This window comes from Echeneis naucrates, chromosome 14, assembly GCF_900963305.1.
Source record: "Echeneis naucrates chromosome 14, fEcheNa1.1, whole genome shotgun sequence".
Classification (NCBI taxonomy): Eukaryota; Metazoa; Chordata; class Actinopteri; order Carangiformes; family Echeneidae; genus Echeneis; species Echeneis naucrates.
The window spans coordinates 6,575,931-6,598,201 of NC_042524.1; the positions used below are offsets into that span (position 1 = coordinate 6,575,931).

The 22,271-nt window shown below is 41.7% G+C and overlaps 2 protein-coding genes across 2 annotated transcripts in view; both read left to right on the plus strand.

The window, feature by feature from the left end:
- The window catches only part of LOC115054059 (actin-binding LIM protein 3-like), a 36,686-nt gene extending 30,296 nt beyond the window's left edge, over positions 1-6,390 (plus strand). The window contains exons 18-23 of the mRNA XM_029519063.1: positions 2,396-2,425; positions 4,390-4,448; positions 4,652-4,718; positions 4,869-4,876; positions 5,463-5,543; positions 5,777-6,390. Of these exons, the coding sequence (XP_029374923.1) occupies positions 2,396-2,425; positions 4,390-4,448; positions 4,652-4,718; positions 4,869-4,876; positions 5,463-5,543; positions 5,777-5,890 (359 nt within the window). The 3' untranslated portion in view covers positions 5,891-6,390. The remainder of the gene's footprint in view (positions 1-2,395; positions 2,426-4,389; positions 4,449-4,651; positions 4,719-4,868; positions 4,877-5,462; positions 5,544-5,776) is intronic.
- Positions 6,391-7,667: 1,277 nt separating this feature from the next.
- On the plus strand, positions 7,668-22,189 carry LOC115054064 (actin filament-associated protein 1-like 1). The gene is made up of 19 exons (XM_029519073.1): positions 7,668-7,804; positions 13,511-13,639; positions 14,644-14,724; positions 14,860-14,945; positions 15,038-15,155; positions 15,249-15,338; positions 15,471-15,682; positions 16,075-16,254; positions 16,340-16,432; positions 17,097-17,199; positions 18,480-18,635; positions 19,187-19,401; positions 19,546-19,691; positions 19,815-19,896; positions 20,299-20,407; positions 20,537-20,704; positions 20,801-20,967; positions 21,123-21,248; positions 21,340-22,189. The coding sequence occupies exons 1-19, from the start codon at positions 7,783-7,785 to the stop codon at positions 21,364-21,366; spliced, it is 2,310 nt and encodes a 769-aa protein (XP_029374933.1). The 5' UTR covers positions 7,668-7,782; the 3' UTR covers positions 21,367-22,189.
- Positions 22,190-22,271: the final 82 nt, after the last annotated feature.

Sequence of the window (22,271 nt, forward strand, 5' to 3'; positions counted from 1 at the left end):
ACACTCAATAAATAAATATATATATATATAGGTGTGTGTTTTGCAGTTATTTACTTAATTCAAATTAATAACTCAAAACTGTTCGTGTTCTGGTGTAAAGCTCACAAATACAGAGGGAATCGTAATAATTGTGAGTATAATCATTTAGTTTTTTCATTCATGTTTCCCATTCGCACATGATGCCGTAGACTTGCATTCATAAACCATTGGCCAGAAGCCATTCAGACAAATCTCTCTGATTAAACTGGTTTTACTTCACTTCGCAGGGAAAGTAAATCTAGTCTGTAACCACTCAGACAGTCCAGGTTGTGTTTGGGCTGAACTTGTGCTTTAGATTCAAAACTGAAACAGGGATCACACTTGATTTGAGGTAGCAGTGATGGTCGCTCTGTATCAGTAAAGGTTAGAGGGAAGGAAATAAATATAGTCATATGGATCAATATAGTTATAGGAGGACTGTGAGTCGAATTGTGATGCTGTAGTAGCCATAAAGGGGGAGATGTTGCAGGGGGCCCACTTCTGTATTAATTCTCACATTGATCCCCTTGCTCATTGCATTCAGGACATGTAGGAGCGAGACAAAGATGGAGAGACTCACCGAGGGGAAGCGAGTGAATGTGTTTAGGTGGAGGTCAAAACAGGGTTTTATAACGGGAGAGAGGGAACGAGATAAAGAGTGAATTAAAAGTAAAGAGAGTGAGGGAGTGAGAAGCTAAAGCAATTTGGATTTGTTCAGAGAAGATGTATGACATGAAGCCAAGAGGTAAATCAGGGTCAGAGCGTGGTGGAGAGAGGGGGAAATTAACTATGTGGACTGGGAGGTCAGTAACAAAGAGGTGGAGATAATGTGGATGTTCAGTGCTGCGTAATCAATGTGCGTTTATAGTGTCTGCTGCTGTTATACTGATTAGAGAAATCCTGAGTAGTCTTTGCTTATCAGTTCTCCAGATGAGGCCAATTCCCAGATTTCATGGTGAGGTTCCCTGTTTTAACCAAGAAATCTGAAATTTGGAATTTGGGGAGAAAAAAAAAATTGGTAGAAACATTCACGTCTCAAGCTGGATGACCTGTACTAACTTCAAACACATTCAATAAAACCAAGTATCAGTTTGTCTAACATTTATGATATTTCCCTTTAACCTACAGTACAGGCCAAATGTTTGGACACACTCTCCTACTAATTCGAATGAGAAGTTGCGTCCAAACTTTTGGCCTGTACTGTAAGTTGTATCCTGTTTATAGATAAGTTTATAGATAGCTAAACTAAGTTTAACACCAACACAGGATGGTCCGACGCAGCCGAGAGCCTGTTAGCTCACTGACGTTAGCGTTGTGTTTCTGTGCAGCTCCATTGAGCTATGATGACAACAATATGTGACATAAAACATGCAAACCCTAGTCGCCATGCCTCCTCCTCATTCCCCAAATGTGTGATTAAGTTTCATCAAATTATCATCTGAGGGACATCCACTAAATCATAAGCTGCAGCACAGTCCATTAAAATTACAAAGTGAAGTGGGTGGGTACCATAAACGTATACATTTTTAACATGAGTTTAAACCCCCAGCACTGCATGGCTGCATCCATGTTCTTTCATATTTTATATGATGTGTAAGATGATAATATCTGCTGGGGCATATCCTCACACAGCTGATGTTTTATAGATGCCCCCCCTCCAAACATCTGGCCCTCTTTATTTCCCTTCCCCTGAAAACTCTTTGACTTTACTGGTTTACAGGTGCCAGGTTTATGTGCTCTACTTGACACGCTTTTCACGTATCGTATGAGTTTACACACTCACACAGACATAAATCTGCATGACCATTTGCCCTCAAAAACCAGGAACTCTTTTTAAAGATGCTACAGTGACACTTTTAAAATAACAATGGGTCAAAGTTAAAATGTGAGCGGTCACTCATGGTAATGGATCAGAGAATCATCTCCTGTATCTGCAGTTTACGTCTGTGTGACACAGATTTGTAGCTCATTCTCATCACTCTCATATCACTGTGACTGCTGTTTTCAGCTAAATAAAATCCCACTGTACACTGCCTGCTCAACACCGTGCAGCACACACGCACACACACACACACACACACACAGTGTGTGTTTGTATGTCTTCGTGAGTTTGATTAGATGCCTGAACTTGTTTCATTATGCTGAATGTTAAATATGTCTGTGTCACTGTATGATTTCTTTCTTTAGAGCCCAGAACTTTTAGAATTCATTTTTTTTTCTGTTTCCCATCTACCCAAAAAATGGAAGATGAATATTCCTATTAATATTCAAAGATCTTTCTTTTAGTTTTTGTATTTGATTCATATGAACGTATTTTCTGTTATTTCTGTTTCCCTCCATCTCACCCGTCGCCACCTTGCTGTATGTCTGTCGTCAGCTCCCAGGTCCGTCAACAGCACAGACAGCGGTGAGTGTGTTTTATGTGTGTGTTCTCAACACGAGTCGCCTTCTCTCTGATCCTCTTCATCCTTTAGCTTCTGCTGCGACAGAAGCAGAGCTTTAAACTTTAAGCTATTTTTTGAAGGTCACATAAGAAAAGATGAGCAGTCCTTCAGTTTGTGTTTATCATCTCCTGTCCAGCTGCAGGACGTTGGGCTCGAAGGGGTTTTATGTGTTTGATATTTTGTTTGATTGGAAAACTAGTTTTATTTGAACCAATCTTATTATAATACATACTTGGCCTTGAGGTTGTCCTGTGGCTTGCATCATATTTTCTCTCATATGCTCTATCTCTTTACTTCGTGGCTCAGCCTCCATAGTTGTCTTCTTGCACAAATAAATAAAAACTGATGAACAACTTGCTCCAAAACCTTAACTGACAATGTAGCAACACTTGTACCAAAAAAACATTGATAAATTAGATGTTTAAACACGTATCTTTCACACTATCTGGCAACACCTTCTATGGAGCAGCTATATCTATGAAACACACTCTCTGACTCATCTATGAGAATCACATTTCCCAGAAGGGAGCCAAAGAGCAGCAGATGACAAAACTCATTATTGTTCAGTTTTACGCACGCTGTGCAGTAGCTCTACACACCGTCCACTATTCTGCTGCATCATGGTGTTTCGCCTTGGCTCTTTGACATCACTGTGTAATTTAAATCCTTTCATTGCTGGGGTGAAAGCGAGAGGAAGACAGAGACTGAGTGAGAAGATAGACAAGCAGAGAAGACAGAGAGAAGCCTGTAAAGTTAAAGCAGACGAAGGTGTACAAAGATGAATGAATGATGAGAAGAACAAAAAAGAAGCAAGAATGGAGATAACATAACAGGGGGAAGTGAAAGTGGAGGAGAGGGAGAGCAGGATGACCTGAGCGGGTTGGTGCATCTCCACTACCCTCTGCTGCTTCAGCTGCAGCAGTGCACCCTGCCAACGTTGATGCATACCAACAGGAGGATGCTCAGAGGATAGCTGTTACCAATGGTTACCAAAGAGATGCAAACGTGGTGGACACACGATAACAAATGTGATTCAAAGAAAAGCACGTTACCAGTGTGGTGTTGGATTGGGGATATTGTAGATACCTTAACTGGTGTAACGTAGCCTGTATTTGACGAGAGTGTAAATAGGTTGAGAGTCAGATGTTGCAGTCAAACAACTGAAACAGAAACGGGTTAAAAGTCATGTGTGGCGTGTGTGGAGACACAGACCGCAATCTTTCTAAAGTGTGGCTGAATTAGCTGCCATCACAGTGTGAAGGTACCGCAGACAGCAGGGGAGATCCTGATCTGTACTGTTCTTTCACCAAATGGAAGAAACTGCCTCCCCAGAGTGATTTTTCTCCAACTCGCTGTCAAAGACGCTTAAAGAAAGAGTCTTCCTCTGTATCCTCAGTATCTGTGAGAAAGCACTGGGGAGAAACATGTTGCGTCAGATGCTGGAGGCACTGAGATGCCTCCTCATGTGTTTTATGTGCGTACCAACAGTAGTTTGGAAACAATTTGCAAGCTCTGCCAGCTTCCTCAGCTACAAAATTAAAGCTAAAATTTTTTGTTTTATTTATTCAATTATTTTTCCAAATGAGTATTTATTTTATGATTTCTGTTCAGGGGGTAGGCATACTGACAAATGTCTGTATTATTATATTTACACATATATTACAAACCCTAACCCTCCCTGTATACAGAGGAGAGTGATGGTAGCACATAAGATTACATTTAAATAAAATTTGTTTCAAAATTCTTGTATGTAATCATGTTACTTTTCATGTCTATTTTTGAGCTTGTAAAAGCTTTTTATCAGGCAAATCAAACTCCTTCCAAAATACATCATATAGATGCACTGTGGTCCGACTCACAGCGGTGTTGTAAAGTGTTACACAACTCCTGTTTGTTTATGCTAATGTGTTTGTGTTTGGTCTTGCAGATTCATACATTGCAAAATCTGCCTCATTGCCAGGCTATGGCAGAAATGGACTAAACAGGGTGAGCGGTCATGATCTCTGGTGTGTGTGTGTGCGTGTGAGATCGAGAGGCTAAAACAGCCATGGCCTTTTACTGAACTGTACATAAACTGTGGCCTTTATTTGCCATTGAGCCGTCAAAACGAATTTTTAATTTCCAAATCTTTACTAAAGCCCTCCTGTGTATTATAATGACGTTAAACTTGTCTTGCTTTGTTCCAGCAGCCTGGAAGTGCAGGGGCAGATTATTACCAGTACGACAGCAGTAATGCAGTTAATTGGCAGATCAGAGGTAAACCTGTTATACTGCTTAAATCCTCTTAACCCAAATTCCTTTTAGTATTCTCCTGATTTATCCTGATTTGAATTAGTAGCAAATGAAGAGAAGTGTCTGATTACAACAGTTCTGGTAACTCACCGCTGTATTTCTCTTCTCTTCCAGAGTACAAGGTAAGATGGTCTCATTAAAGCTGCTGGACTGACTGAGTTCAATCAGTGGATTATAAATAAGGATAACGTGCTTCCTGTTTAAAGTTCATGCTGAGTGGGGGATCCATCTCCCTCAGTAACACCCACTTGACCCAACTGACTCAATTTATCACTGCAGAAAAACAAAACAATTGCACTCAGTGTTTAAATTCCAGGTGAGGGCTCCATATCCTCTCTAAGGTTCTTCAGGAAACCCTCCTCACTACAAATTATCAACTCAAAATCATGTAGTTCTCATTAGGGAATAATATGCTTTGGTTAAATTTTCATTAAGCCTTTTAAGGAGCATAAATTTTAGAACTTCATCTCTTAGGAAACTCCTCTTTACTAAGAAATAAAAGAGCATCTTTCTTTCTTTGATTGATTTTTTTTTTTTTTTTTTAATAACTGAAGTGAGCATTAATTTTGTTGCCTGTCATTTTTTACATTACTAAATTTGGCCATTAGAGGGTGGCAGGAACAAAAAAAAAAAAAAACCTGTCTGTCTTTATTAGCCTGAAGTCACAAAAACCAAACAGCTTTGTTAAACGATTTCTGTCTTTGTTAGATCTACCCATATGAAGCCCTGGTGGTGTCTGTCAGAGGGCAGCAGCGTCTCCCCAGCGATGTGGACCGAGCCAGACTGGAGGTAAACATTTATCATTACCACAAAACAAAAGAGTGATGTCAGTGTGTCATTTAACAATTCAAAGATCCTCAAGGAGTTTGGAGAAGAAGAACTAACCAACAATATTCACTGCAAAATTAATAGCCAGTAGATGGTGATATTTACTGATATACTTACTAATTTCAATTAGACCAAGTTGAATGAATATAACTAAACTTTTAACTTTTCTGCCTCTGTGTGTTCCCTCCTCACAGCGTCACCTCTCACCCGAGGAGTTCTACAGAGTCTTTGGCATGTCCATGTCGGCCTTCGACCGCCTTGTTCAGTGGAAAAAGAACGAACTTAAGAAACAGGTTCGACTCTTTTGAGAGAGTGACGTCAGACTGACTCCCAGCTGTGTGCTGTCAGTCGTAGTCTTCATGCAGGCGTACTGACCCCAGACTGACTGTGTCTCACTGGAAGAGGAACTTGCATAAAGTGGAAAAGGTTTCTCTTCCCCTGAGCTGTCAGGAGCAGAGGTGTCTGACCCACCACAGGCCTGCTGTTATTGACAAACATTTAAACGATGCGGATTGGGACCTCTTGCAGTGATATATAGGAAATCTGCATACTGACCAAAATGGAATAAGAAGTGGAGGGAGAGAGGGAAGTCTTCCAGGCGCAACAGAGGAGAGAGAGCAGAGCTCAGTTGGTTTCTTCTTCCTCTCCACCAGCAGATGGTGGTGTGTTAACATGAGCATCATGGTGGGGGCTCAGCCTGGCTCCCTTAGGCAGAAAGGATCCAGTGTGAGGGAGTCTCACAGGTACTATCCTGTTTGGCTCAGGAGCTGAGAAGACCGGCAGGCGAGGATAGTGTGAAGGTCAGTGAGCATGATGTACACAGGTGTTTTTATAATGTGCTAATGTTGAAAACCAAAGGTTTTCTTCTCCTTTTCTTTTTTTTTTTTTTTTTTCACTGCTGGCATGTTTTTTGGTTTTGATATTTGAAGCCATATGATTGGTTTAAACATGATGTGGTTGTAAGGTTGTGAATTTTTTGTGAATGATCTGTGCCACAGCTCTGGACTCAGAGATGTTAGTTAGATATAGAAACCAGGTTTTAGTACTACACACTATAAGATATTTGTTTTTCACTCATTATTTTTATTTGCTCATGAAGCAAGCAAGAAGCAAGTGTGTGTGTGTGTGTGTGTGTGTGTGTGTGTGTGTGTGTGTGTGTGTGTGTGTGCACACGTGTGATATCCATCTCTTTGAATGAAGAGAAGAAAAACTATTGTGAAGCTGAATGATGTAGGAGAATAGCTGAAGGAAGAATGGAAGGATGTAGGAAATGAGGAAATAACAAGGGAAGGAATGTATGGGGCAGTAAACAAAGAAAGATTTAAAGTTCACATAGAAAAGTGAAAAAGAGGCAAAAAGTCCCAAAGAATGGAAATTTGAAGAGAAAATTTGAGTTTGCGATAGCACTGTAGTGAGAGAGCCTGGTGGGGCTGATGTGGATTTAATAGAAACAGAGGCTGCACCTTGTCCTGCAGGGACTGAAACCACGTGGAGTGTGTTTGTCTTGTGTGTGTGTGTGTGTGTGTCGAGGTCCTACCACAGTAACTATGTATGAAACATAAAAGCCGACTAACTTACTTTTGATTTACTGGGCTAACATTTATAATTTATCACTCTTCACAACAACTTCTAAATAAAAGACTTACACACCACACTAACGACTGATTGTTTTTATTATTTTTCATTGCTGTATCTTTTAAGCCCATAATACACGCTCACCTGGAAAAGGTCAAGTGTAAAAAATTTTAATATAACAGATTCTCAAATCATTTCACTGTATGGTTTATATCATCAGCCAACATTTGATTGTATAAAGTCAAACTTCGGGTGAAAAGTATTTGTAATGTTAGGGCAGTGGGGGAGACAACACAACATTTCCGTCTGAATTGTGAACAGCATGAAATACTACATACAGTTTAGGGTCAGCCAGTAACACAAAAGACACACAAAGGAACAGTGTATCTGGGACAGTGGACCAACGTGCTGAATCAGACCGGCACTAGGACCCGGCGGAGCGCTGGAAGCTGACTTGACCGCCGAGTCGAACTATAAACTGTAGCCGCCTCTCGGGGCTCATTCGCCCGCCCGGAGGCTGACGGATCTCCGCCGTGTCTGTGGAGGACGCGTCTCACATGTTGACGTTTAAATGACACTGCTGAGGGATTATTTACCGGGAAAACACCGAGGCTGAGCGCCGGACATGGACTCCAAGCGGCAGAGCGGTGAGTAGCAGTGTTTCTCTCACATGTTTCATCTCAACAAAGAATCCAGTGAAGTGAAGTGGGAAGTTGGAGCAGAAGCCAAACGGAGACGGTCACTAAGTCTAACTATAATAAAACACACCCAACTGAGCATTTAAAACTAAGAAGGCAAGTGGTGTGTTTTCTTCTGCTTATTTTTAATATATTTATTATTATTAATGTGATGATGATTATGGTTATGGTCGTTATTATTATTAATGAGGAATAAATCTGTAGGAATGGGCCGTCAGTCCGTTTGTCAGCTGGGGTAATTTGGGGGGTGATGTCATGCACCTTCACGCCGGTTGGTGTGCTGTGGGTGGATGGAAGATGGAGAAGAGGTGCCCCCCCCCCCCCCCTCCACCCTTCATCCAGGTAGAGTGATGCAATCTGATGCCAACAGGGAAGTGCCCTGTTGGAGGCAGCAGCTGAATGGATGCTCTGTTCATTACGGTGGAAACAGGAAGCTGCCTGATGTGACGCCAGGTGATGCAGCAGTGGCTTAAAAAAAGAAATGAAATCAAATTCAATTCTGCCAAACATCATTCACTCTTATTGTGCTTGAAGAAACAACGAGAGTAACCTGGAGCGAAAACATTCAGTCATTTCGTGCTTCGTTAAAAACAGCCAAATCACGTTGCCTGCAGGTAATTGGTCTAATAACACCAGAGCCATTATTTGGGTATGCCATGAATTTCCTCAAAAATGATGTGCATTCCCTTAAATAGAAGACTAAATGGAGGTTAAATAAATAGCTCAGCCTAAATTTAGAAACATGGTTCGTTTAAAACTGCTGACCTGAACATTTGTTGAGTCCTGTCTTTTACATAGCCATGGAGGCCTTATGATAACAATATTAATTGTCTGATGGATATTATAATACTTATTTTTGCCATTTGATGACTGCATTGTTGGTGTTCTGTTCCTGTTGGAGCACATATTTTTTCACTGTTAGCAACAATATTAACACTGTTTTATTCAAGTACCCTTCTTAAGAGTAACAACGTGACAATAAATCAATTAATCTACATGCTCTGTGGCCAAACATGTGCAGCCCAGACCAAAATGTGTTTAAAAAAAGAAGTTTGTTTTTGGCGGTTGTGACAGGGCTTTAATACAGCAGTGATAGAGCAGAGCAACTTTTCCACATAATCAGAAAAAATTCACCTCTCCTTTTCTAAATTATATTCATGTGATGACACAACTGATATCAGGAAAGGCTTTTTTCATTTCTCTGTGTTTAATACTGTGACAAGCCTTGACCATAACTCCTGCTCTTTCTCATTTCCTTTTCCCTTTTCCTTCCTTTCTTCTACCTGTGACATTTCACACACTAAAACGAATTTGACTGTGACATTTCCACTGGTTTTGTTTCAGATATCCGTCCAAAGCAGCAGCTCTGTATATGTCACACCTTTTGGCCGTTCGTAAATTAACAAACTAAGCTGATGTGGTGGCAACGCTTTTCTACCAAGCAGGAAAAACGCTGTATCCAGTTTGTTCATTATCATGTCACTCTCAGGAAACGTCACACACACACACACACAAAAAAAACAACAACAACAACAACCATAGTATCATAGTGTTTATGTGCAGGTCTGTGTGGGAGAGAAGGATAACAGCTTACAGTAGCAGAGTGTTTTTCTGGTGTAGTTATTTAAATTACTGCTTACACAATTAGTTGAATAAACAATTTATCAATCAAAAGGAAAATGACAGTGAGGCCACTTAAAGGTTGTTTCACCTTTCATTTTATTTCAGATTTCAACAAGATATCTTGTGTTAACTTGGAAGGCAATTTTTTTTTTTCAGGCTTATCATGTTTAATGTACATTCAAGGGAAAGGCATCAATCTTTTAGTTTTACTCCGGCCAACAAAGCTAATAAGTTTCTTAAAAACATAATCTAACAAGATGCCTAATGCTGCAGAGTTTTTCTCAGTGAGACTTCTGACGTTTGTTATTTAATGCTAATGTCAAAACGTTGCAAAATGCAGATTTAAAGGCAAAGTTGTTTGATTAATTTCTCTAATCACATGAATAACAATATGAAGTTACTGCTAGATGGCACTTAGTTCATTAGTTCATCATTAGTTATTTTAGACTGTAGAAACTGAACTATTTTGTGTTATTTTGTCAAGTTACGCAATTGCTACAGTTTCATGTTTAGTGGACAGACATGAGCTGGATATCAGACTTCCCATCTGCTAGAAAGCAAGACATCGAACTTGTCCCCTAACGGGAAAGCGTGGGATTGTTTTTCACACAAGCATATATCACGGTTTTCTTTGTAAAGCTGATTAAACTGTGGTCACTAAAGTGGCCAAATGGCTTCTCAGCTGTGGCCGCTTACCCGGGTAAACCGCAGCGGTAGTCGATGTCGTGGACTTAAACTCATGCTATGCCACAGTGTCAGAGCTGGTGTCATGCCTCTGTTTCCTCTGTCTCCTCACCATGCAATGTCTGAGGAAAGTGATAAGATACTGAAAGAATGTGGAAAAATAGAAAATTCAATGATTCTCTCCCCAGCCGTTTCTTTTTAAAGCTCTTGGCATCTTTCTTGTTTTGGAGGGGACTTTTTAAAGTGTCTGACTGAACACTAACCCCGGGCAACCAGTGACACTATCTACTGTTGTCACGAAAATATGAATGAGGGGATGCTGAAATTTCTGAAGCAGTCTTTTGTCTTAGAGGGAGCCGCTGGGGCCGCCAAGACTGAACTCTGACCTCTGTCTGAAGAGGATGGGTGTCTGGAGAGGCTGGCGAGGGAAAGGAGTTAAAAGATCAGAGAGAGAGAAGGGTGTGAGAGAAATAAAGGAGTGGCGGAGAGAAATGCAGGATATGGAGGGACTTCAGCCTCTGGGAGTGTGGGGGAGGCAGGAAAAGGATGACTGCTGAATTGCAAAATATGAGTATGAAATGTTCCCGTCATGAAAAGCTCATGTTTGTGTCATGCAGTTGTATCTTGAATGTTCTTGGTATGGACAAATTATCAGTCACAAGCCATTCAAACCAATGCAGTAATGCATTTTTTTTTTTTTTTAGTCCTGATGTGTTCACAGACATTTTGGTTGGGGGATTTGCCTCAAGCCTTGGAGAGGTGCCACTGATGGCTAAGATGTGTAATGGACAGGAGTGAAAGCCTCAGATTGGCAGGAATATCTTTCCTATGTTCCCATACGTAGCGTTATGTGCTGAGATAAACAGCAGCCGCGCTGACTATTAGTTGTTTTGTTCTGAACTCCAACCAAACACGCTAAATCAGTTCAAATGAGAGTCGCATGGCTCAGATCTCATGACTGGCTGCCTTGAGCAAGCCTGTCTGCAAAAACACGCTTTCCATGGAAAAGCACACACAAAATATATTTGATAAAGTCCTTCTGTGGACTGTTTGTTTGCACTCACTAAGAACAAATTAATAGTTTCAACGTGTAAGCGAATGTCTGTGTCCATCAGTGAAGAAAATGGATTTTAAGAGGAAATTTGTGCCATGTGTGTGTCTATGTATGTGTGAGTGTGCGTGTGTGTGTGGAATGGGGGGTTACAAAGATCCCTCTGTGGGTGAAACCGACCACAGGCCTCCAGAACAGCTGATTCTCAGCCTCTGAACCCTCCAGTCCCCCAAGAGAATGAGAGAGAGAGAGAGAGAGAGGACTTAATGCCCTGATGCCCTTCACTGTGTAAAGTTAGACTTCAAGAAACAGAAAATAGACCAAAGGTCCAACTCCACCAGTTTATGACCGGCTTCTTCTACACCGACTGACTGCACTTAATCTCTGTTGTGTGTGTTTGAGATATGAGAGGTGAAGTACAGCAGATCTATAGTCAGAGCTGCAATCAGCTGAAACACTTTTTCACAGCATAAACTGAAGGTATAAAAATATGAAGGGAGACGTGAACAAGAGAAAGAAGGGGAGGTTACGATGACTTAGGACGTCGGAATAGAGTGAAAAACAGTGGGATGGGAGAGACGGATGGAAAAGGAGAGAGGGGGAAAGTGGGAGGAAGAAGAAGATGAAGGGGAGAGTCGAGATCAGGAAGGAGTGGAGAGAAGCTTCTGTCGACAGCTAAGACAGGAAACCACAGCTGCTGGCTGAGAAATTGTGTGTGTGTGTGCACACACGCACGCACACACACACACACAGCTGCTGAAGATATATTCTTTAACCCTGAATGCCCATGAATCGAACTGATGCAGCTGCGTTGCACCACGCCCAGGCTGTGTGTTAGTTCCTGGTGCCGTTTCTGAAATTGCATTGTTTGCTCTCGTCTTTCAGACTGTTGTGGTCGTCTAATTTTGGCCCTTGTTGAGACAATAGACTATTGTCAGACCGGGAAGGCAGCAGAAGAGGCTTATGGGAGAGTGAGGGCTTTCCTCTCACTGTCTCCCTCTTTACTCTGAGTGAGAGTTTTCATTTTACAATACGTTTCAGTTCTTCATCACAAATTACAGATTTTGTTTCATAATCCAGCAGGTAAAAGTATTTCTAACTTTATTTAGCACTGTGCAAACCTTTCTAAGTCACCATACTGTAGAGTGATTGTTCAGCTTTTTTCCCTAAGTTGTTCCTGGGGGGGGGATCTATAAAGGAAGTGGATCATTTCATAATGGACAGCTCAGTGTCATTTACAAACTCAACTTCATGATACATTTGTAGGATCCACCAACTTCCTGTCCTTGAACTTCCTGTCAACTTTTTTTTTTTTTTGTAATTTGGGGGAATGACATTGTGAAGTTGACAATTTTAATACATGAAATGAGGAACAGCCACTCGGAGAGCGTACATGTCATCACGGGGCGATAAAACTTCCCACAGGAACTCAAAGTGAAATGAAAACACTTCAGGGTGAGCAGCCATTAAACTGATCCACTCAGCCTGTTCACTGCCATGAATAATAGTTTATTCAGTATTTAACCAGAGATCGATATCAGACAATGACACGGGGACACCAGAGGAGAGAAGCAGCGACACTGCCAGCAAACAACGCTCTCTGAAAACGAATTCCTGAATGAAGACAGCAATGAACCAAATTAGTTGTAAAGGCCCTTTCGTGGTCACATCCTCGTGTCTGTATTGGAACTACAGATTTCCTTCTTTACTTTGGCTCCATTTCCTTGCTGACCGCCCCCCCGCCCCCCCATCACCTTCTTTCCTCTTCTCCCCCCTGCCACCACACACACACACACACACACACACCCAGCCTCCACCCTGTCAGGTCTGAGTAGGCAGGATGTGTGAGTGTGTGTCAGGCTATTTGGAACAATGTCAAGGTCAACAAAACGCACACACTGACTCGCACACTCACACAAACTTACAGGATGTTAGAGCTGGGCATGAAAACAATGTTTTTGTTTTGTTTTGTTTTGTTTTGGTTTTTTTTCTTCTTCTTCTTCTTTTTTTTCAAGAAAGCTTGAAATATCCTTGGTGTGTGGTGGTACACAAAAGGGCTGACTGAGGCGGAAACAGTGAGGCTGATAGTGGATACTAAATATCGCTTCTCTCTCAGCTGTTGCAACAGGCGGTGAGCTGAGTTTGAGCCTCTCGAACAGCCAATTTTACTCTGAATGGCCTTGCGTATGTGTGTTAAATTGATATTTGATGCACTTGGTGTAATAGCATAAGCATCTCAAGCATGCCAAGCGTCTTCATTATAATGATGGTGCATTGTATTCTAACTTTTTTTCCAGTGGTTATGGAGCGGCTTGTAAATGAGCTGGGTTCCCTGCTGAAGATGCTTGACCATGAGACGGTCAGTCCTGCAACTGCTGAAAAAATGGCCTCCATCCGTAACATCCTGGACTCACTGCCGCTGTCAGGTACGACTTACAAAATAGTAATAGTTTTGTGGTTTTTCACGAACCATCATAGTAATGAGCATGCTCATGTAACACTATTGCAGCCCTATTACGCAAGAAGAAAACAATGTTAACAACAACTGTTAAAAATCATATGACTACTTGGGAACTATAAATAAGATTAAAGGAAGCAGGACTGTATATTAGATTGGAGACTTATTTATTCAGGGGAATTTCACCAAGCATGTTTGTGTTGTTTCGGCTGCATGCTGTGTCACATTGGTTCAGTTTGAAGCATTTTGAAATGCTTTGGCTGAACCTCCAAAGTATTTCAAAATTGAGAAATCTCTTCAAAGACGCCACAGCAGTGTTTATTTGGACATAAATGGAGCATTTCTGTTTTCATGTGGCCCATGTTTTTTGGAATGGGGAAACCTTCCTGTTATTAGTTAACCAGACTTCAACTCCACAACACTGCATATGGACACTGGCCTGCAACTGTAGTTGGAGCAAAATCCTTCACATGAAATCTTTACGGGAGATCCTGGTTTGTCTCTGAGAATACAGGATGAAAGGATTGATCTAAGAGGATAATGAAATGTAACGTTTAAAGAGGATAATGTGAGGAGGTCAAAGAAAGGAGAAGCACAAAACATTTTAATTGTTTACACTAAATGTCAGAATGGAGCCGTGATTGCTTGTCCTTACTCACTTTAATAGTTTTTAGCCCCTCATTTCAGTTTTAAAAGACAAAGGTTTAAAGAATAGATTCCTGCCTCGGAGGCTCAGTATAATTTCACTTTATGACTTTTGACATTGAATATTTACAAGCTGCACTCCATATGGAGTCCCTATCGCTGATCTTAGATGGGTGCAGATAGTTGAGCACTGACACCCTCCACCCTGACCGTCACCTTGTTCCTGTTTGCTCTGCCTGGTAATCCTGTATCTTTGCCTCTGCATGGACCACAATCCCAGCTCGGACTTTGATCCTATTTCTAATCCCTAATTAATCTTTTCCACAGTCAATGGCTCAGACGTCTACATGAACAACTGTTTCTACGGCAACGGCACAAGCTTTGTTGAGTCTCTGTTTGAGGATTTTGGTGGGTTGACCCTCTAATCAATCAAATGCTCATTAATTAATAAACCTCAATTAAGCTCAGCCTGGTTGAGTATGAATACACAACTTTTGTTCAACTCATACATCTGATAATATTAATTGTTGGTTGTTCCACCAGACTGTGATTTGCACATGCTCAGTGCATCTCCAGTGGAGCAGAAAGAGCACAAAGAGGAAGAGGAGAAGACTCGTCCCAATAAATCTGTGAGTCCCCTCCAGTATCAACCGGACTGTCCTCCTACCTTTATTGTTCTTATAACTAAAATTATGGTTTAATCTCCGCCTTGGTTCTCTAGACACCGACCGACACCCCCCCTCCTCTGCCGAACACCCCACTTCCTGATGACTACTACGAAGAGGCTGTCCCATTAGATCCTGGATCCACCCCTCAATACTTCACCACCAATATCCACAGTCAGTACTGTGCACATACAACCGCACTCACGCTGAAAAAACAGTGCACTCAAATTTCTCTTTATGTCTCATCTTGAATTCACTCACCTGCAGCTTCAAGGAACTCGGTAGAGGATGCTTACTATGAAGACGCAGACAATAACTACCCCACCACCATCATTAACGGTCCTCCTAAAAACTCCTGTGAGTCTGGCAGTTCAACTTTACAACTGTAAAACACATGAATGCACTCGTTGTGGCTAAGGTGGAATCCATGAGTAAAACGCTCCGCGTATATTTGGTGACTGACTCATGCATTTTACGTTTGGTGTTTAGACAATGACTCAGATGCTCTGAGCAGTTCCTATGAGTCTTATGAAGAGGAGGATGAGGAGGCAAAGGGGCGGGACCAAACTCAGAGATGGACAGGTGAGGAGAGTTCAGATGCACCAGTTAGAGACTGTCGCATCTGTGCCTTCTTGCTGCGAAAGAAACGCTTCGGCCAGTGGACCAAACAGCTGGTGGTTGTGCGAGACAATAAACTGCAGGTAAACAAACTATTTAATTTCCAATATCATAGATCTAATTTAATTAAACCTGGAAAACAAAAACTCAGTGTATATGCAGAATTATGTAGGTTACGTGCTCTTTCAGTGGCAGCTCAGCGGCATAGTGCTGTTGCCCCACGATAAGAAGGTCGAAGGTTCGGTTCCCTTTCTGTGCAGCGTTTTTACTGTGGAATCTTAACTGCTAATTATTTGTCAGGTAAAATAATAACAGGCACTCATTTTCAACTCCCTAGGACCAAAAGGAAATCGAATAAAATGACCCATCATAGTACATAATGCTTTGATTACTTACTTCTCCTCATGAAGAAAGTAAGTAATTTATTTCTCTTTCTTTCAATACCTCAATCTCTTCACGTCCTCTCTTTTTCCAGTGTTATAAGAGCATCAAGGAAAGTACTCCCAACACTGAGCTCCCCCTGAATCTATGCAACGTCATCTATGTCCCCAAGGAGGGCAGGAAAAAGAGACATGAGCTGCGTTTCTCATTGCCTGGGGGTGAAGCTCTTGTCCTGGCTGTTCAGAGCAAAGAGCAGGCCCAGAGATGGCTGAAGGTACCTTTATTCACTGTATCAGACGGCTGGGTTTGGGAAGACGTGGTTGTGGATGGAAGTGAAGGTTTTCCTTTTCTGGGTCCAGGTGGTGCAAGATGTTGGCAGCCAATGTAGCAACACAGAAGGACCAGCTGGATCCACTTCTCCTATTATACAGAGGAAGCTGGAGCTCGACAAGGTTTGTGTTCATGAATATGTCTTTGAGGGTCAGTCTGTTTAACTGAAGTATTGCCTGGGTATGTCATAGGATTTACCCATGAGCCGGTCATGGATTTATTTAAATGTCTGTCTAAATCAGTGCTCTGTGTGCCAGTGGAATAGCTGCCTCTATACGTTCTGGGTTTTGCTTTACTGCTGGCTGTCCAATCATCACAATATATCTTCTTTTACTGCGGTATATGTCATTATGAATCTACTATATATTCTAGTTTTAACATTTTAACGTTAGTAACATCATCTGTTCTTGGGCCCGCACATGACGCAACTGTTCCGCTCACTTCTTGTTTACGAGCAGTGAATGAGGTGACATTATAGCGGTTGCTGAGCTGGCTAGTGTTCAAAGACCTTCATACCCTCAACAAGGTTTTGGGACACAGCTGCATGAATGCACGATGACATGGCAGTTACACCCCACATTGGCAGAACAGTTCTTACAGTATATAATCAGTAGACCATATTCTGCAAAGCAGCTGCTGTGTCATTTTCCTGACATGATTTTGCTCATTTAAAGGATAAAATGATCCTAAAACACAGGATAGATAAACTCTCCTTTCGTTTCCTCTCCTCTCCTCATGTTTTATGAAAAGATGTAGTAATAACAGTTTGTACTTTGTCTTTGCCAGGTGCTTCAGTCTGATCGGCAGGCATCAGACTCAGACAGTGGGCCCACAGCAGACAATCCATCCACTGCACATGTAACAGGGCGGGATGCCACTGACTCACTCAGTACGTTTAGGTTTACAAGCTGTAAATGTGACTGTGTTAAAATGAGGTTGTTAATTAGGTAAAGGTACTAGCTTTAATAAAAGTAGTCAAATACAGAAGTCCTCAAACACATTCGTCCATCCTGAAGGTGAAACGCCACTGATTTTATACAATCCTACAATCCCACAAAGTATTTTCTTCAATTAATACTAAAACTAAACTTGCACAAAATATTAATATACAAAAATGTCAATATTAATTTTGTTGGCTTTTAACTTGACTCCTGTATTTAAAATTAAATCTTCACCAGCAAACGGTCCTGGTACGGGAAGTGTTCCTCACTTTCCAAAAAAGGTCCCCATGAATACAAGAGCACACCCATGCAAACACAGACACGCACACGTTGTGAGGACTCACTGGCAATACATTCCCAAACCACAGACTTTAACCATCACCACCAAATCCCTTATCCTAACCCTTACCTTATCTGTAATCCAAACTTAATTGTACCCTAAAATATTGAACAGCCAAAATGTCCTCACGATGTAGAAATGCTCCGCTCATGATGTCTTTGAACTAAAATTACTCTGCACAAACATAGAAAGGCATGTATGCACTCACACACACACACATACATACGCTTTTAAGACGCTGATCAAAAGCACATACACATAGACTTTTGTTTATCCAACTACAAAATCAGGAAGGATAAACGAGGGGATCCATGATGTCGGGTCAGAAAATGGGTCAAACAGTCACATTGTCGCTGTAACACTACAACCTGTTTACTGACCAAAGGACTCTGAACCTAAAGAGCCATGAGTGAGAGGGAGAGACAGGAAGTGAGGCACAGACCAGATATGACATCCTTCCTGTACTCTTCCTGTGATTGTCTCCCACTGACATCATAGGAAGCAAGCTGGGGAGCGCCTCGGCACCTGTAACAATCAAAATGAGCATTCAAACTCAAGGGTTTGGCTGAATAAATAAAAGACATCTATGAAAGGAAATATAATACAGTAATACTGTTTTATTCGTCAAATTGGTCTCCAAAAATATGTTAATTTACAGTTGAAACCCTTTATTCTATTACAGTGTTTTACTTACTTTCTATATATTTGAGTATAACTGACACTACTGACTTACCAAATACAACAACATACTTGTGATGAGGCAACATTATTTCTTTTTGTTGGTTATATATCATATATCATGGTTATGTTGTCATTTGCTCTATATAAAATGCTCCTTAATTCTCTGAGTTGTCTGTGTCAGTCTGACAAAGGTATGTTTGATTTCAGGCCGGGGTAAGCGCGGCGCATTCTCAGAACTGACTGGTTCGATGAGTCGAGCAGCAGGGAAGAAAATCAATCGGATCATTACTTTCTCCAAACGGAAACCACCTTTACCCGGAGAGCTTCCCTCTTCCTCTGGTCATCATGACAACCCACGCTGTGGTGAGGACACAAGCTGATCAAGTAGCTAATTGGTTCACTGGCTGGGTGATTCGATGGTGGATGGCTATCTGCTTCCAATTTTACATCAATGAGAAAGGAAAGAAGGAGCTCAGTTTGGAAGAAGTTGATGCCTTTATGAAAAGCATAAACGGCTAAAATGTACAAACACTTATTCTAGTGCGTCCTGACCTTCTAGGCCTTTCCTGAAATCCAATGTAGGTCAACACACACGAAAAGAGAGGGGTAAGAAAAGGGGTATTCAATTAATTGCAATCACCACTAGATGCCACTAAACTCTAGACGTTGGTCTCTTAAAAAATAGCGGATATCAGAATATGATCTAAGTTCTCTATTTGATGTAATGAGATTAATACGTATCACTTGGACACACACAGAGTTTCAGGCCAAGCTGAAGCAGGTGTGATCCAGTGTGGAGAGCATTTTTATGAATGAATATAAGTGGACACTACTCATGGTAAAGTCATCACGAAACGCTTTGTCAGTCGTTTTTGTCTTTTTGTCAATTTCACATTCTCTCTGTCTCCTCACAGGCTTCCTTAGTGTCTGTCTGAGTGGCGCCTGGAAGGAGCGTTGGTGTGCGGTGCGAGGGGGAAACCTGTACCTGCAGAAGGACCCTGGGGACCAGCGGCCCCCAGTCACTGTGGTGCCACTGAAAGGGGCAGAGGTGGTGCCAGGTGGGCTTGGCCCCAAACATCCTTTCTCCTTCCGGATCCTCCAGGGGGCCAGCGAACTGGCAGCTTTAGAGGTGCGATATTTGTTGCATCAAAAGATTTTGGGCAATTTAAACTCTTGATGGAAAATTCATTCAAGCAGATTATTTCCCATGAAGTTGACATCTGCACAGGAATTACACACCTTCAGTTTTCCCATTCATGTGTGTGTCCATCAGGCCAGCTGCTCGGAGGATCTTGGCCGCTGGCTCGGTGTGTTGTTTGCAGAAACCGGGAGCGCCACTCTCCCCGAAGAGCTGCACTATGATTACATCGACGTGGACACACTCACTGACATACGGCATGCTGCCAGACACTCCTTCCTGTGAGTCACTTCCTACAGTATGTGTTTGTGTGTCTCTGCATGTATTTATCCAGTTTTCTGTGTCTGATTATAGTTTTCTTTTCCCTGAAACACATCTGTCCCTGCCTCTTTTTTCCCCATCAGGTGGGCCACTACCACTGCTGCCTCTTCCAGCAGTGCCTCAACAGACTCCAGAACCTATGATGAGGTCTATGAAAGCGTTGAGGTGAGGAAATGCCATGCGAAGAAGTGATAACAAACAAAAACTGGTCCTTTTTTATTCATGTCCTTTTCAGTTGCAGATTTATGGTCTTAGATTCAGTAACATCAGTACTTTTAATTTAAAAACTGGAGCTGTTTGATATTTAGAGATTTATGTTGTGTTAAACTTCATTGTTTTTTCACCTGTACTTTTTCTTGTTTTGTGTTAAATATCGGAGGTTGAAAAATTCTGAAAATTCAGGATTAGAAAAAAGTTTTTGTTCATCACGGTAGAATACATTTGTGCTTGTTTTCTGCTTTTGCACATGTACATTTTTCTTTCTTAGAGTACTTGTATGTGTTTTACAAAATATATAACAGTTTCTGAACATCTCAGTGACATTGGTAAAATGTTCCTGTTGTATAGGACGGGAATGTCGAGAGCAGGGCAGGCCAGTTGAGGCGTCATGCTTCCTTCTCCAGCAGAGACTCTGAAAAAACTGAACAACAGGCCACTATTAAGAGACATGCCTCCAGTGAGTGTTGTTTTACAATTCATGAGACCGGTCCGATGAAAATGACATGGCAGAAACTCGAGCTGAATGGCTGACATTCTTGCTCATAATTGCCCTGTTTATCTCCACTCTGGTGTTGTTTCCTGACAGACGTAAATCAGTATGGGCGGTATGGGAAGACACGAGCAGAGGAGGATGCCAGGCGGTACCTCACACAGAAGGAAGATCTGGAGAGGCAAAAGGAGGAGCTCAGAAATGCACTGATTTCGCTTCGCAGGGAAAAGAAGGAGGTGAAAGAGAGGATGAAGGGTGACACAGGTCAGGGACAAATCACACACTCACTGGACTCTTTAGACTCCACCTTAGCTGCAGTAGTAACCAAGTCTGTGTGTGTGTGTGTGTGTGTGTGTGCAGGTCATGGTGTGGAACAGCGGTTAGCCGAGCTGGAGACACTGTGTAAACAGAAGGAGGAGGAAAGGGTGGAGCTTGAGCTCCGACTGACAGAAGTCAAAGAAAACCTCAAGAAGTCGCTGGCAAGAGGGGCAATGGGTCCGCCCACTGACACCAAGATCAGCGTCAAGGTAGGCAGCTGACCAGCAGTCCTACAGCGTAGCGTAGATGTGTCCAATCATTGAATCTCAGCAACATATCGTTTCATATGTTCATTGCTTTGCTTGATTGAAATCTGTCTGACATTTGCGTTTGTTTTGGTCCGTGTGTGTGTGTTTGTATGCAGGCACAGGGCAGTAAAGTTGAAAAGGTTTACAATGAGAGTGTGCCAGTGAACTCAGCATCTGAGCTCCGTAAACGCCCTCCATCTCTTTATGCCTCTTCCAAGGGGAACGTCATGCAGAAAGCAAAGGTACCGTGTGTGTGTGTGTGTGTATGTGTGTGTGAGTGACAAGCACAGCGAGAGATGTTTTCCTCACCTCATGCTGTCTCATGGTTTCCAGGAGTGGGAGTCAAAGAAGGGCACCTAGACTGAACATGAACAGATCGTCAGATAGACGGATGGTGATAAAAGCTGAGCTGTGACAGAAAGACGAGTGAAGGAACACATGAGCGAGAAAAAGTGGTGCTCAGAAGAGGAAGAAGAGGAGGAGGACAGAGGACAGACTATGACACATCCTTTCCTGCTCCTATCCAAAGAAAAAGAGGAATCTTTGCAAGTACAGGCTGCGTGGCGCCGTCTCAACCACTGTAAATATAACAGACTTTACTGATATACCAGGACAGTATTGATGTGAATCACTATGAACATAAGAGTTATATGTTCGTGTGAGTTTGAATGCGTGTTTACATTTGCACCGGGCTGCGGAAAGTGAAAATGTGATTATTTCAGCTATACATAGCAATGGGAGAGTGTAGTTCATCAACACTGTGAGCTCAGAGTTACAGACAAGACTTCCTATCTACACCCACTGATTTTATTCCCTTTTACCTTTTATTTGCCAATGTACCATGAAAAACTAAAATATAAAAATGATTACCTGAAATTCTCATTACTAGTGAGAGAAACATCTCTTTATCTGAGATGTGTATTTTAGCCATTAGGAGCATATAATGAGTAAATGATTTATGATTGCAATGTGAAACAATTGGTTTTTAACCATGTGTATGTGTATCTTATTTTGTTTTTCCATATTTGCCATTTGCACTTTACTTTGTCACATTTTGTGGTTACACAAATGGAAATTAGACTTTGCACCCCCTCTTAGCACAACCTTTGGAGGATAAATGATAAATGCCTGCTTTCCCTGCTCATCACAGAGATATGAACAAACACACAACTGTTGGAGTAAATGAACACTTTATCAAGGAACCGTCTCCTGTCCTGTTTCATTGTTTCTTTTTGTAAATACACTTTTGTCTCAGGCCAAAACTT

Excerpts from the sequence above, each read along its gene's own strand:
- LOC115054064 (XM_029519073.1), top strand. The coding sequence starts at position 7,783 with ATGGACTCCAAGCGGCAGAGCG. Across the intron at positions 18,636-19,186 it reads TCATGACAACCCACGCTGTG|GCTTCCTTAGTGTCTGTCTG; the intron begins GTGAGGACACAA and ends GTCTCCTCACAG. Across the intron at positions 20,968-21,122 it reads ACACCAAGATCAGCGTCAAG|GCACAGGGCAGTAAAGTTGA; the intron begins GTAGGCAGCTGA and ends GTTTGTATGCAG.